The sequence below is a fragment of the Lithobates pipiens genome, unplaced genomic scaffold (genome assembly GCF_037356315.1).
Source record: "Lithobates pipiens isolate NorthernLeopardFrog02 unplaced genomic scaffold, aLitPip1_a1.2 Scaffold_1, whole genome shotgun sequence".
NCBI lineage: Eukaryota > Metazoa > Chordata > Amphibia > Anura > Ranidae > Lithobates > Lithobates pipiens.
The window spans coordinates 190,913,945-190,929,389 of record NW_027507685.1 but is presented as its reverse complement, the minus strand read 5'-3'; the positions used below and the strand labels follow the sequence as shown (position 1 = coordinate 190,929,389).

At 43.6% G+C, this 15,445-nt stretch overlaps 1 protein-coding gene across 1 annotated transcript in view; it reads left to right on the top strand.

The window, feature by feature from the left end:
• Positions 1–15,445, top strand: part of IRAK1 (interleukin 1 receptor associated kinase 1) — a 169,444-nt gene that overhangs the window by 78,793 nt on the left and 75,206 nt on the right. Inside the window, exon 2 of the mRNA XM_077479075.1 lies at positions 2,556–2,732. Within this exon, the coding sequence (XP_077335201.1) occupies positions 2,556–2,732 (177 nt within the window). The remainder of the gene's footprint in view (positions 1–2,555; positions 2,733–15,445) is intronic.

Below are 15,445 nucleotides of genomic sequence, written 5' to 3'. Positions count from 1 at the left end.
AACTACAGGGCTCACAAAGGTCATACCTGTGACCATGCCCTGGAGTTCCACCGCCAGACTCGCAGGGAAGGGCCCGGGCCCTTCATGGTCTCTTGCATCGGGCCCTGAAGGTTCTAGTTACGCCACTGGTTGGTACAGCTGTTGTGTTCTGACAGGGGGATGCATTCATAGGCAACTTGCATTTAAGTGGTTAAAACGAGCATGGTCCACCACTTAAATGTGAGTTGCCTATGAATGCATCTACATTAAATCTTGTCATACTTCTACACCTAGAGGCTCCTCTTCCTTGTGTTTTTTTGCAGTACAGTTGGAACATGGGGGAGGGGGGGGTTATTTAAAAAAGGCAAATCTACTTTGTACTGCAAGTGCACTTGGAAGTGCAGTCGCTCTAAATGTAAGGGGTAGATCTGAAATTAGGGGAAGCTCTGCTGATTTTATCATCCAATCATGTGCAAGCTAAAATACTGTTTTTTATTTTCCTTGCACGTCCCCCTCGGATCTTTCAAGTGCACTTGCAGTGCAAAGTGGATTTTCCTTTAGTAAATAACCCCCATGGTCTCTGTTCCCCCTGATGGCAGCCCTGAGTGTGGAATAACCCTCCTCTTCACCAACATCTCACACGGTCTGTGGATGTTTTAATCTGTGGACTTATGGGATGTTATTTTTTTTATATATATATCGTATTTGCCGGCGTATAAGACGACTGGGCGTATAAGACGACCCCCTATTTTTCAAGTGAAAACATAGGTTTTGGGCAATACTCGCAGTATAAGACTACCCCCCTTCTGAGGCAACATCATTTAAAAAAAAAACATTAGAACGATTAAAAAATACAAAGCAAGAATGCCAACTACTCATCCGCCATGCTGTGTTATGTCATAAAGTAAATCAAACAATAATAACACAAACAGAGATCTATTGAATGCCACAACTCTGGAAAGTAGAATTTTTCACTAACCAAACCTATACCACTTTTGGGTTACATTCTATGGGAATTGTCCACCAAAATGCATTTAATAACCCCCCTGTCATATGTCCCAGATTTACCTGTCCCTCTTGGGTGCCTGGTACCTCAAAGGCAAATAGCAGGATATATAGTAGGAGATCAGTGAATGGATTTACCCAGGGAAGTATGGTGAGCGGTGTATTATTTTAATGAATACAACGCCTGCTTGGATTGGCAGAGGCTGTAGCATCATCAGCCCTTGCCTCTCTCTCTCTCTCTCTCTCTCTCTCTCTCTCAAAGCCAATCCGAGCAGGCTACTCTATGTAGCCTGCTCGGATTGGCAGAGGTTGTTACTCCAATCCAAGCAGGCTCTGTATTCATTAATAGAATACACCGCTCGCCGGGATTGAATGAATGAATGAATTAATTAAATATTTGTATAGCGCATAATGCGAACTGAATCACCTCTAGGCGCTGTGGCGAGCTTTGATCATCTGCTAAAAGAGGAAGGTCTTAAGTTTTTTCCTAAAAGCCAGGCTCAACGGCGTATACTGTTTGTAGCTGAAGCCACATACAGTATTAGCAGACATTTGGGGGCTGACATCCATCGGGCAGCATTGTATACCAGTATACCTGGCGTATAAGACGACCCCCGATTTTTGGGCATTTTTTTTAAGTGTAAAAGGTAGTCTTATACGCCAGCAAATACAGTATATATATATATATATATATATATATATATATATATACATTTTCCATGCCTAAAACTGCCATTTAGTGCTTCTAGTCCTTTGCGCCATTTACATGTATATTTTTATTGAACCGGCCAATGTCTCCCAACATTCAGCCTGTATGTATGGGGCTTAATGCCTGGTACGCACGATCAGAAAATCGTATGAAAATTACCGATTTCGGAGCGATTGTACAATAATCTGATCGTTCGTACAGAGCTTTGGAGAACCGATAAGGACAGTTCATCCGATTTTTTTTTTATTATTTGATCGGACATGCACAAATTTTTATTTTATTTTTTCGGACAATGCCAGATCATACGATTTTATTTTAATCAGTACAGCTGTTGGAAAATGCATTACAATACATGACATCACTTCTGAATTTTTATTCTGTCGTATGTGAATTTTCATGGCTTTAGAAAACTCATCAGATTCGATCTGAGATTAGCATGCAAAAAAAAAATGTACAATCATTTGTCCGATAATCTCATTGTGTGCATTGGACATAAGGGTCAGGAGGAATTATGTGTAGAAGCCTGTGCATTGCACCTGAGACATGCTGGTTGCAGTTGAAATGCTTTTCAGGCTCCTTTGCAAAAAATACACATTTTCTTTTATTAATATAAGTGCATGTATTTTATTTTCAAAAGCTGAAGTATGCTTTAATCTCATCACATAGGTGAAAACTGATCTGTGATTGGTTGCTATAAATTACCGCTGACCATTTTATGTTCTTGCAATAACTCCTGTGCTTCACTCTTCTCTATGTATTGGATGAATTAAATTTGGTTAGTAGTACCTATAATAAATAGTCTGTGGTATTGAGCACATCTTTCTAGATGTTAGGATACTTAATGCAATCATCTGTTTTTCAGCTTCCATGATCATATTTGACCAGACGGCTCTTCGCCTCCTGGAACAGCCGGGACGCCAGCGCAGCAGGACAGAGGCAGTCATGTGGCACTGGATGAACAGAAACAGCAGAGTGGGAGAGCTGCTGCCTGTTTTGCAGAAACTAAGTTTATGGCGAGCGCACGGCATCTTTGAGTACTGTAAGTGGTTTGTCTTGTTTAGGAGGTTTATCTTCAGATGAAATCACATGTATATTTCCTCAAGCCATGGAGTGTGAAAACATTTTTTATAGTCCTCTCCCAAGCTGGTGACATACACTAACTTTTCAGCTGGCCAACTGGAAAATGGAAAAACTGTGTGTGTGCGCAACCTTGCTGCTGGAAGGCCGAGGCCCCTTGAACCCATGCTTAATAACCATGGGCACAGGGCAACACAAACAAGAGCCCTAAGCCTGTGACTAAGCTTTTCCATCATGACTATTAGACATGAGATGATGCCTGATTAACCATATCCCAATATACGTGGAATGTGAAATTAATTAATGGCTGTGAGATGAGGCAGATGGCTTTGATTGGATGCAACAGAAAACATGCCCCGGACACTATCGTTTCTCCTTAGTGGTAGTGTCGGCCGTTGTCTATCCTCCCGCTTCCTCTCCTCTCTGTTGACTTGACATGTTAACAAAGTGCTTCACTGTGAGTGGTGCCAACGGGTGTAGTGAGATCATGCCTACTGTCCAGCCAGCCCTCCACAGGTAGGGTCAGCCTGAGTCCATAATTTTTGCTTTTAAAGTAGAAATATAGGCAAAACTTCTTTTTTCATTTTAGATAAAGTTAAAGGAGGGTTGCCTTGCCATCTGTGTCCCATTGAGGAGATTTCTGTTTCAATATTTTTATTCAGTTTTCAAGTAACAATAAAAACATTATAAAGTAACAAAATTGAGTACAAAATGGCACTGTCATCATAGTGAGTTTACAAGATAATGGCGGCAATAATATATATATGAAGGATGAGGGGTTCAGCTAGAAACCCACGGAAAGTGCATAGGTGGGTATGAGGAACTGCACCAAAGTGCTCAACCAGGAAGGGTCCTGGATAGTAATGCATATTCTACTGCACCTGCCCACCCTACTACCTGGGCAGGTAATAACCATAATAATAATACAATAGCAAATATAGTAATCCCTATGGCACCAAACAACATGCTTATATATCTTATCGCAAGATCATCAAAAAAATAGCAAAATCTATTGTATCGGAATCATATCCTTGGTAATTCGTCACATACAAAGCCCATTGGGGAGATTTCAATTCACTTTCTTCTCCACAGCCTAAACAGGAAATGAGAGGAAATCCAGGCACATTAAAGGGTTACTAAACCCTCTTTCTTTTCTTTTTTTTTTTTAAATAGCATACTTGCCTCTTCTGTTGAGTTGGTTTTTTACAGTGGCCCCCTTTCCTCCTGTTCTGAGGTCCCTCAACTGTGCTAGTAGCTCCTCCTGTTCTCGAGTGCCCCGTTGGAGAAGCGCTCTCCTTCAGGACACCTGTGCTGGAGCGCTCCCGAGTCCTGCTTCTGCGCCTATTGACACAGAAAGCAGGACTCGGACCCGGCGCCCACATCATTGGATTTGATTGATGGCAGTGGGAGCCAATGGCTGCACTGCTATCAATCTATCCATTCAGGACACGAGACATCAGCTAGAGCAGGTGTGCTTGTCCCTGGGGGGGAAAAAGGCCGGGTTCAGGTAAGTAAAACGGGGGGGGGGGGCACTGCAGCATGACATAAGGTTTACAACCCCTTTTAAGGGATTCTCTTGGGGACCCCCAAGTCACCAGAACCAGTGGGGATTTTCTTTTAATTTTCATTCTCAATTATAATGGTAAACAGGACAAATAGAGAGGGTGAATCTCCCTAACAGGAGTGGAGGTGGCAATAAAAACTGATAGGTGTTCTAATCCATGTCCATGCTGGTCAAGGATCATAGGTTTTTGCTTTTTGTTGAACCTGGGAAAACTGCTTTACAGTTGCTGTTTGAGAAAAAGAAAAATCCCTATGTTTGGACCCTTTAAAATTGCAGCAGGTAAAGAAAGTACCTCATCATCTGCCAGAAGTCCACTTTACCTCCCATTTTTGGGTGACAATGCTACCTCTGCTGCACAGAAATCCGAAGCAGTGTTGTCAGTCTTGACAGAGTTCTCCTCTGCTGGATTTCAGCACTTCGCCTATCCGTCACCCCACTCTGTTCCTCTGCTCATGATAACCTTAACCACTTAAAGCGGTAGTAAACCCGCTGAATTTTTATAAATTTTTTCTGACCTGCAAGGTAAAAGGCATAATGAGCTAGTATGCACCACATACTAGCTCATTATGAAATACTTGCCTTAGAACTAGGCCCCGATATCTCAGACGATCCGCGCCGAGGGAGCTGACATGTTCCCTCGGCGTGTCTTCCTGGTATCGTGGCTCCGGCGCTGTGAGTGGCCGGAGCCACGATATCGTCACTCCCGCGCATGCGCGCGGGAGATTTCTTTTCGACAAAGTCCAGCGTCTACCGGACTTTCAGCCGAAAATCCCTTGTGCGCATGCGCCGCTGCAGTCAGCGGCACATTGCGAGGGGAATATCTCCTAAACCGTACAGGTTTAGGATATTTTTTTTTACCTACAGGTAAGCCTCATTATAGGCTTACCTGTAGGTTAAAGTAAAAAAAAAACAGTATACAATCGCTTTAAACCCTGGAACCATTTGGCTGGCCAAAGACCAGAGCATTTTTTTGGGATTCGGCAATGCGTCGCTTTAACTGACAATTGCACGGTCGTGCAACGTGGCTCCCAAACAAAATTGACATCCTTTTTTTTCCCACAAACAGAGCTTTCTTTTGGTGGTATTTGATCACTTGCGTTTCTTTATTTTTTGCGCTATAAACAAAAAAAACGTAAATTTTGAAAGAAACTCTTTATTTTTTACATTTTGCTATAATAAATATCCCCCCCAAAATATATTAAAAAATTTTTTTTTACCTCAGTTTAGACTAATACATTTTCTTCTACATATTTTTGGTAAAAGAAAATCGCAATAAGTGTTTGGTTTGCACAAAAGTTATAGCATTTACAAAATAGGGGATAGTTTTATGGCATTTTTATTAATATTTCTTTTTAATAGTAATGGTGGCGATCTTTTTTTTTTTTTTTTTTTTTTTTTTTATTTTTTTTAATCTGCAACATTATGGCGGACACATGGGACATTTTTGACACATTTTTGGGACCATTGTCATTTATACAACAATCTGTGCTATACAAATGCACTGATTCCTGTGTAAATAACACTGGCAGTGAAGGGGTTAACCACTAGGGGGCATTGTAGGGGTTAAGTGTGTCCTGGGGCGTATTTCTAACTGGGAGGAGGAGCTACGTGTGACACGTCACTGATCTCTGCTCCCAATCACAGGGAGCAGAGATCAGTGACACTGTCGCTAGGTAGAACAATGTAAACAAGCATCTCCCCGTTCTTCCTCTCCGTTGGATGATCGCGGGTATACCCGCGGACATAGAGTCTGCGGGACCCGCGACCCGACTCGGAGCTTGCCATGCGCCCGCAGGCCGCCTCTTAAAGAGCAAGGTACAGGTACGTTAGTTTGCCTTTACGAGCCCTTCTGCTGACGTATATCGGCGTGAGACGATCGGCAAGAGGTTAATGTCGTTTTGCAGCACAACAGTGCTACTGTCTTGACTGCCAAGAGCCTGCCCGCACACTGTGTATAGGGAAGAAAGGGCTCTTGGGAGATATAGTTCTGAGGGCGATCCTACATCAGTAGGAAATGAGATCCCAGCAGTTGTCCTGCAGAAATGCTAAAACTAAGACTGCATTCACACCTGAGCGTAATTTTTTGCCGCAATTTTTACCGCGTTTTTCACTGCGATTTTGTACAGGTCTGAAGGTCACCAATGTTAAAAGCAGAAAAACGCCTGTAATCTGCCTAAAAAGAAGCTTGTGTACTTTCTTGAGCTTCAGGCATTTTGCTTCAGGTGACAAAACTAGGGCTGCAACTAACGATTATTTTCAAAATCGATTAGTTGGCCGATTTTATTGTTTTAATTAATTGGTTAATAACCTTAAAAAAATTGTGGTGTATAATTTTGGTTAATATGTAAAGTTTACAAAAAAGCTATTTATTCTTAAATATCAATATGCAGTGGTAAATATAAATAACCAACTATATGGTTAGGGAGCAAAATCTCTAATCCACTTTGAGAATAACAGACAGAAGAGATGCACTGTATATACCATTAGAGGAGAGATATACTGTATATACTATTAGAGGTTGAATCTGGTAAATATCATCAGACGCAGAGATCAATTTTTTTTATTTAAAGAAAAAAAAAGTTAGACTGTTTTTTGCTGATTTTCAAACTCAACTGTAATATATTATATGCTGGCCACACAAAAACAATGTCTTCCTTCAAAACAAAAAGTCATTTTAAGAACATCTGTTCAATTTTCTAATCGTTAGTGGGGGCAAATCGACGTTCGTTTTCAATCACAGTGACGGGAACATTTTAGAAATAATAGTAAACTTCTTGGTCAAAGGAATTTTCAGACAGTGTATGTCATTTTTGTTCAGAAATTACAATAATTTTAAAACAGAATGTTAAAAGCAAGTGACCTTTTCAAACAAAATTCTTTCATTCAGCGAATTTTGTCTGAATAAGGCCCCTTTCACACTGGGGTGCTTTGCAGGTGCTACATCTCTAAAAATAGTGCCTGCAAAGCGCCCTGAAACAGCCGTTGCTGTCTATCCAGTGTGAAAGCCCTTTTTCGGACACTAGCAGGGGTTAAAATTGCCCCTCTAGCTGCCAAATAGCGACGATAAATCGCTTTACCGCCAGTGCTCGCAACGCACCAGTGTGAAAGTAGCTTCTGTTTCTGCAGTACATTTAGATTTTTGCGCATGTGATTTTGCTGCGATTCACATTTTTTTTTTTTTGGCCAATTTTGTGCAGATTATAAAAACACAAATTGCTGCAAAATGCATTACATGCTTTTCTTCAGATTCTCCATTGAAGTCTGTTGAACCAAAAAAGCACCGTTATGTGTTGAAAAAAGTCCCTGCCCCTTTCCAAATACGCAGCAGCTGAAAAAAAGCATAAATGTCCCAGAGGAAACCATGTTAGATAAACTTTAGTGGGTTTCTGCAAAAAGCACCAAAAAACACATAGGTGTGATCCAGGCTTAAGACATTTAGTAACATAGGGTAAAAAAAAAAAAAACTAAAATTAAGCCTTTATAGTAGAAAAAGAGTAAATAATCGCTACTGTAAGGGGTTCCTTTTTTTTACTGTGGAACAGTGAAAGTAATATTTACAGTAGCTATTAGGGATGTACTGACATTTCGGCCTCTGAAATATATCGCAGAAAATGCCCTTTTCGGCAATTTGCTGAAAGAGAAAAACGGGCGATAATGGAGCCCCCCACCCCTGGTGCCGCCCATCATGGGGGTATAGCGCAGGAGAGCCACCTCCACCACCTGTTTGATTACAGAGCCAGGAACATCACAGCTTTAATTTCAATAGCTGTGTGCTCCTGGCCGTGCGCCGTCACATACAGCCCCTCCCCCTTGTCTGGGGAACTTTGATAGACAGACAGATCACCCGTCCCAGGATTGGATCTGCCTATCAAAGTGCCTGGACAAGGGGGAGGGGCTGTATGTGATGGCGAGCGGCCGGGAACACACAGCTATTGAAATGAAAGCTGTGCTGTTCCCGGCGCTGTAACCAAACAGGAGGCAGCGGCAGCGGCTCTCATCTCTCTTCCCTTCACAGGCTGGCTGCACTGGGGGACTCTGGCTGCACTGTACTCTGGCTGGCTGTATCTGACAGGCGCTGTTGAGGCTGCATTGATCTCTTGTATCATGTGTGCAGTGTCTGGCCATCTCCTGTATCATGTCCCCGGTCTCTGGCCGTCACCTGTACCATGTCCCCGGTCTCTGGCCGTCACCTGTACCATGTCCCCGGTCTCTGGCCGTCACCTGTACCATGTCCCCGGTCTCTGGCCGTCACCTGTACCATGTCCCCGGTCTCTGGCCGACTCCTGTACCATGTCCCCGGTCTCTGACCATCTCCTGTATAAAAATATTTTTTTAATGAAAATACGTTTCGGTATCGTTCATTTTTGGTATTGGTTTCTGTTTTCAGCCTAGTGTGTTTGTTTTTCATTTTCGGTATTGGTTTGGTGCACCCCTAGTACTGAATATTTGCTCTTTTTGTACTATAAAGGGCTCATTATTTTTATTTTTTTAACCTTTTAACCATTATGTTACTGCCCGATTAATCAATTATGAAAATAGTTAAGACAAAACGCTCAGATGTGAACATGTGCCATTGAAATGAATGGGATTTTGCTTGTTGGGTGTTTTTCTGCTGTTTTACACAGAATGGCATCAGGCAAGACCACTACACCAAGGTTTTTGTTCACCTTTTAATATGAGATTCACTCGTCATTTCTCACAGCGATGTTCCAAAATGTCATAGGAATTAACAGTTTACACTTTACTGCACATGTACTGACACTAGTCAGTGAGTCTGGGAAAGATCACAGAAGGTCCTTTCAGAGATTGATTGAGCCCAGCAAATCTTCCATTCCCTGTTTTTGGTGATAGATTTTCACATCTGTGGCCACTCATTTTTCTGGGAACCGTGTTAGACCATATACATTTTCTGATTGAGAATGCAAGGTTTTCTACATAAAAAGAAGAAATAAGAGTGGTGCGCTTATTCAGTAACATGACATGAATTGATATACTTAAAGAGGAAGTAAACCCTGATGAGTTTACTTCCTCTTTCATTCCCTGCAAAGGCAAAGCATAATGGACTACTATGCATCGCATAGTAGTCCATTATGTGTCACCTGACACAGGAGCCAGCGATGTCACCGCTGTCCCCTGTAGTCCGGCGCATCCATCTTCTCGGTGGGTCTCGTAGCTCCGCCGCTGTCATTTGGCGAAGCCGCGATGACGTCACTCCCGCGCATGCGCACGGGAGCCGCCACGCGTGGCATCTTCGTCGTTGACGGTGCCGCGCTCAGTGCGCCTGCGCGCCGCTGTCTACGGCGCATGCGCCATAGACAGCGGTGCCTGTCTTTCGGCAAATGTCTCCTAAACTGTGTAGGTTTAGGAGATATTTCTTGGACCTACAGGTAAGCCTTAATCTAGGCTTACCTGTAGGTCAAAGTGTGTTGTAAGGGTTTACAACCACTTTAAAGAATGAACATAAGTATCATAAAAATAAAAACTAAATAAAAAAAATGTAAATAAAAATCCAACTAAAGCCCAATGGTAGGAGTCAGTTCATATAAAGATAAAAATCTCATAGGGGTAACTTGATGGGAGAAAAAACAGACAGCACATCAATCCAAACATTGACTGTTATGTTTATGAATTGGCCACTCGCCTTCAAAAATGACCCGAAGATCAAACAAGGCTCATCAGATAGTCAGATAATCCATCCTGCTGATGGATCTGTAAAGACATCCAGGTCCCAAGCGAAGACGTAGAACCAAGTCCAGATATTGGTATGAAAACATCTTGGGAAACTCCATATGTAGAGGAAATGGCTCGCTCCAAAAAATGGCACTTCCTGTATAAATGGCGCTCAAAGTAAACAAAGAACAGCCATAGTATAATAATGCCAAATAAAAAGTAAATTTATTAAGTAAAATAAGCTGCTTGCATCAAGTAAGAATAAAAAAATCACAGTAAGAAACAATGGAAGTAGTGACACACTTGCCTCATTAATGCACTTCTGTAAAGCGCCACCGGTAATGACATCACAAGGCTCCACCCGACGTGTTGTGTCACTGGTCACCTGACTTCTTCAAGAGTGATCCCTGAGGAAGCCGCGTGACCAGTGACTTATACATTTACTTTATTTGGCAATATTGCACTTTCTATGTATATTCATGTCACGTTACTGAATAAGCGCACCACTCCTATTTCTTCTTTTTACATTTGATTACGCAGTGTTTTTTGGGTACACTACCAAGTGGTTGCAGCTAATTCACGGTCACGATACATATATTGTATATGTTCTTTTTTCTTTTCTGAGTTTATTTTGACTTTATTCACTGTAGGTTGATGGTTTATATTTTCTTTAAAAATATACATAGTAGCATGCAAGTTTATTCCTTTATAACACATATATAACTGTTTTCTACATAAGACTTTTTATGTATAAAGTCTAATATTACTATTCTCATTCTGTCTTCTTGAATTTTAATCTCTTTAACAGTGAGTCGGTACAGATTTGCACTCTAATTTGCTAAGCGTTCCTGGAACCCCACTCCACTGTTATTTTCATCGACCACTGTACAGCCTCTTCTGCAAAATCCTCCCATGCAGTCAGTGTACCTTCTGCCCAGCAACAACTCTGATTATTCCAGAGGAGATTTGATACTGTGCCTGTCCTCTGCATGGCATATGCACACAGAAGCTGCACTGGCTGTATGGTGCTGGACAGGTTGCATTGCAAAGAATTGGGTGTGGTTTTGGGGTAATTGCACTCATGTGGTAAGTGCTTTTTCCCCATGGGTTGTGCCAGTCCAAACTGTATTTTAGAACCTGGCAGCCCACATTTTTTTTTTTTTATTGAACAAAATGTTAAGTTCACATAAACATCAATTGCCCACACTGGAGTTTTTCTACCATCAACATGAAAAGTCAAAGTACCAAGCCACCTGACTTCCTTAGCAGCACCACTGTTCTCGATTTGAATTTGCAGCAATCCTCAGGACCTTTGTGCAATGCCATTACTTCTTAATGGCACCCCAATCACGCGCACGGAAAATTGCAACGCACGGAGCACAAATTTCTTTTGCTGTGATTGCCATTTGAGTGCCATTAAGCAGTAAGCGTCCTGCGATTTGGAATCATCTCGTCTGCGATTTGAAACGCTCAGGTGTGAACGAGCCTTCACTGCTCTAGATAAGGGTTTTCCTGACACCTCAATAGGAGCAAACCTGGCTGCTGGCTGGGGCATCTCTGACCCCTTGTTGAGACCTGTCTTTAATATGGAAGCTGTCTCCAAACTGAGAGTCCTGAGCTATCCTCAGGGTTGAGTATAACAACTCAGCACTCCTGTGTATTCACACAGGCTGCAGGCATCAAGTAGAAATCTGGACACGGGATTGAAAGTTCGATCCCACCCAAGACACTTTGGAACTAAAAATCAAGCTCCAGACCCAAATCCTAGATTACATAATCCAGAGAAAAAAAACACAGCTTTTTTTCTCCTCATTGGCTGACTGACTTTGAGTGACAGCAGCGGGAGCCAATGGCGCCACGCTTCTGTCTCCGCTTAATGAGGAGGGGAGTCCCAGGCAGCCAAAACACTTGAAACATCGCTGGATCTAGATGGGGCTCAGGTAAGTATTAGGGGGGCTGAAGCATACAGAAGGCTTTTTATCTTAATGCATAGAATGTGTTCAGATAAAAAAAAAACTTCTTCCGTTACAATCACTTTAAGCCAGCCATACAAGGATCGAAACTTGGCAGGTTCAGCAGGCATTGGCCGCTTTTCAATCCATCAATGGCACCCTGGTTGTACACAAGTTGATCTATCCATTGACTTGTGTATAACCGGCCTGTTTTTTTCGTTTTTCCCAAACGATTTGCTATAAGCCAGCAACATTACTCCTTGTACCCCAAATCCCCCAACCCAAATCGAACACGGACTGTGTTTAATGTGGGAATTGAGCAATTTTCTCTTCTTCCACCTGTGGAAGGAAAGAAAATTGCATAACGTATGAAATGTGTATGTGGATAAATTACTGCACCGCCTATGGGAATGAGCTGCCAACACAAAAATAAGACTAATTGTAAAAAGTATATGTGAACAAATTTGTAAAGCCTGAAAATGATTCCAGGAAAGTAAATCTGCACTGCTAGACAATAAATGAATCAAACTGGGAGTGCAATCATGTGCACAAAAAGGAAACGAATATAGGCAGAAAGAGCAATCTTAGTGCTACATTAACGTACCACTGGTGCAAAATATATGCACACAAGTGAAATACTGACTGAAGTGCACATATATATGTGATATTGTTCAATCCACTTTGAAAACATATAAAAAATAAATAAAAAATCACAATATAATAAAAAGGGATAAGTCCACAAGGATGAAAGATTCAAACAGATGACACAATGTGAAAAAAATGGTCAGTCCGCCAAGATGAGGTGTCAATAAGTGATAACGATATAATGGTAAGTCCTTATGCATGGGACATCAAGGTAAAATAGCAATAGGATCTCGGGTGAAATGCATTAGCAAATACTGGTGATCAAACATTGAACAGATTCTAAAATGCCCAGGGTTGTGCCTCCACCGTCTGGGGATAAGGGGGATTCGGTCCTCTTACCATTAGTTGTGGATCCACACACCAGTGGCGGTGAATCATACATGCCTGGATGCAAACATGAATTGCAAACGATGATCTTCCCAGAGGACTTCACTCCAGCCCTTTTTCTGACGATCAGCAGGTGTAGGAATCAGGAATGCCAATAATTGCTCACCGCTCTGTACCAACCGCAGGGGTTCTTGCACTCGAAGCGTGTTAGTCCTTGGCACTCTTGTTGGTGGCACTCCCGTGTGCATATAGTGAGGCCTCTAGCACATGTCTGATGGCATCCTCATATGGTTATGGGGATGGAGTGAAGTCCTCTGGGGAGATCGTCGTTTGCAATTCATGCTTGTATGATTCACCGCCGCTGGCGTGTGGATCCACAACTCTAGGTAAGAGTACCGAAACCCCCTTATCCCTGTAGAGGCACAACCCTGGGTGTTCAATGTTTGATCACCAGCATTTGCAAATGCATTTCACCTAAGATCCTATTGTGATTTTACCTCAATGTCTCATGCATGTAGACTTAGGCCTCATGCACACGAGACGCAGATGAAACCTCTGTTAAAAAAAAGCTGAAACGCGCGTTTAGAAACGCGCGTTTTGCCGCGTTTGCATGTCGCGTTTAGATGCGTTTAGACGCGTTTAGACGCGTTTGCGTTTAGACGCGTTTATAAAGATAACATCATGTAGACCCTCCCCAAGCTCTCAAAGCATTTTTTTTAACTATTTCTGCTATTTTGATCAGAGTGAGCAGCAGCAGCATAGAGAGCAGTTGTACACTTGCATTTGCCGTGTCACTTGCCACGGCACCTGCCACAAGTTGTGGATTGTCCACTTGCCACGTCACTTGCCACAAGTTGGGGATTGTCCACTTGCCACATCACCTGCCACGTCACCTGCCACAAATTGTGGATTGTCCACTTGCCACGTCACTTGCCACATCACCTGCCACGTCACTTGCCACGAGATGTGGATTGTCCACTTTCCACGTCATCTGCCATGCCACCTGCCACAAGCTGTGGATTGTCCACTTGCCACGTCACCAGCCACATCACCTGCCACAAGTTGTGGATTGTCTACTTGCCGCATCACTTGCCACATCACCTGCCACGTCACTTGCCACGTCACCTGCCACAAGTTGTGGATTGTTCACTTGCCACGTCACCTGCCACGTCACCTGCCACAAGTTGTGGATTGTCCACTCGCCACGTCACTTGCCACAAGCTGTGGATTGTCCACTTGCCACATCACTTGCCACGTCACCTGCCACGTCACTTGCCACGTCACCTGCCACAAGTTGTGGATTGTCCACTTGCCACGTCACTTGCCACAAGCTGTGGATTGTCCACTTGCCACATCACTTGCCACGTCACCTGCCACGTCACTTGCCACGTCACCTGACACAAGTTTTGGATTGTCCACTTGCCACGTCAGCTGCCACGTCACTTGCCACATCACCTGCCACGTCACCTGCCACAAGTTGTGGATTGTCCACTTGCCACATCACCTGCCACGTCACTTGCCACGAGATGTGGATTGTCCACTTGCCATGTCACTTGCCACGTCACCTGCCACGTCACTTGCCACGTCACTTGCCACGTCAGCTGCCACGTCACTTGCCACAAGATGTGGATTGTCCACTTGTCACATCACCTGCCACATCACTTGCCACATCACCTGCCACAAGTTGTGGATTGTCCACTTGCCACGTCACTTGCCACATCACCTGCCACGTCACTTGCCACAAGATGTGGATTGTCCACTTTCCACGTCACCTGCCATGCCATCTGCCACAAGTTGTGGATTGTCCACTTACCACGTCACCAGCCACATCACCTGCCACAAGTTGTGGATTGTCCACTTGCCACACCACTTTCCACGTCACCTGCCACGTCACCTGCCACAAGATGTGGATTGTCCACTTGCCACGTCACCAGCCACATCACCTGCCACAAGTTGTGGATTGTCCACTTGCCACGTCCCTTGCCACGTCCCCTGCCACGTCACCTGCCACAAGTGGATTGTCCACTTGCCACATCACTTGCCACATCACCTGCCACAAGTTGTGGATTGTCCACTTGCCACGTCACCTGACACAAGTTGTGGATTGTCCACTCGCCACGTCACTTGCCACATCCCCTGCCACAAGTGGATTGTCCACTTGCCACATCACTTGCCCCATCACCTGCCACAAGTTGTGGATTGTCCACTTGCCACGTCACCTGACACAAGTTGTGGATTGTCCACTCGCCACGTCACTTGCCACATCACCTTCCACAAGTGGATTGTCCACTTGCCACGTCACTTGCCACGTCCCCTGCCACAAGTGGATTGTCCACTTGCCACGTCACTTGCCACGTCACCTGCCACAAGTTATGGATTGTCCACTTGCCACGTCACATGCCAGTCACCTGCCACAAGTTGTTGATTTTCCACTTGCCACGTCACCTGCCAAGTCACTTGCCGCGTCACCTGCCAGGTCACTTGCCACGTCACCTGCCACAAGTTGTCTATTGTCCA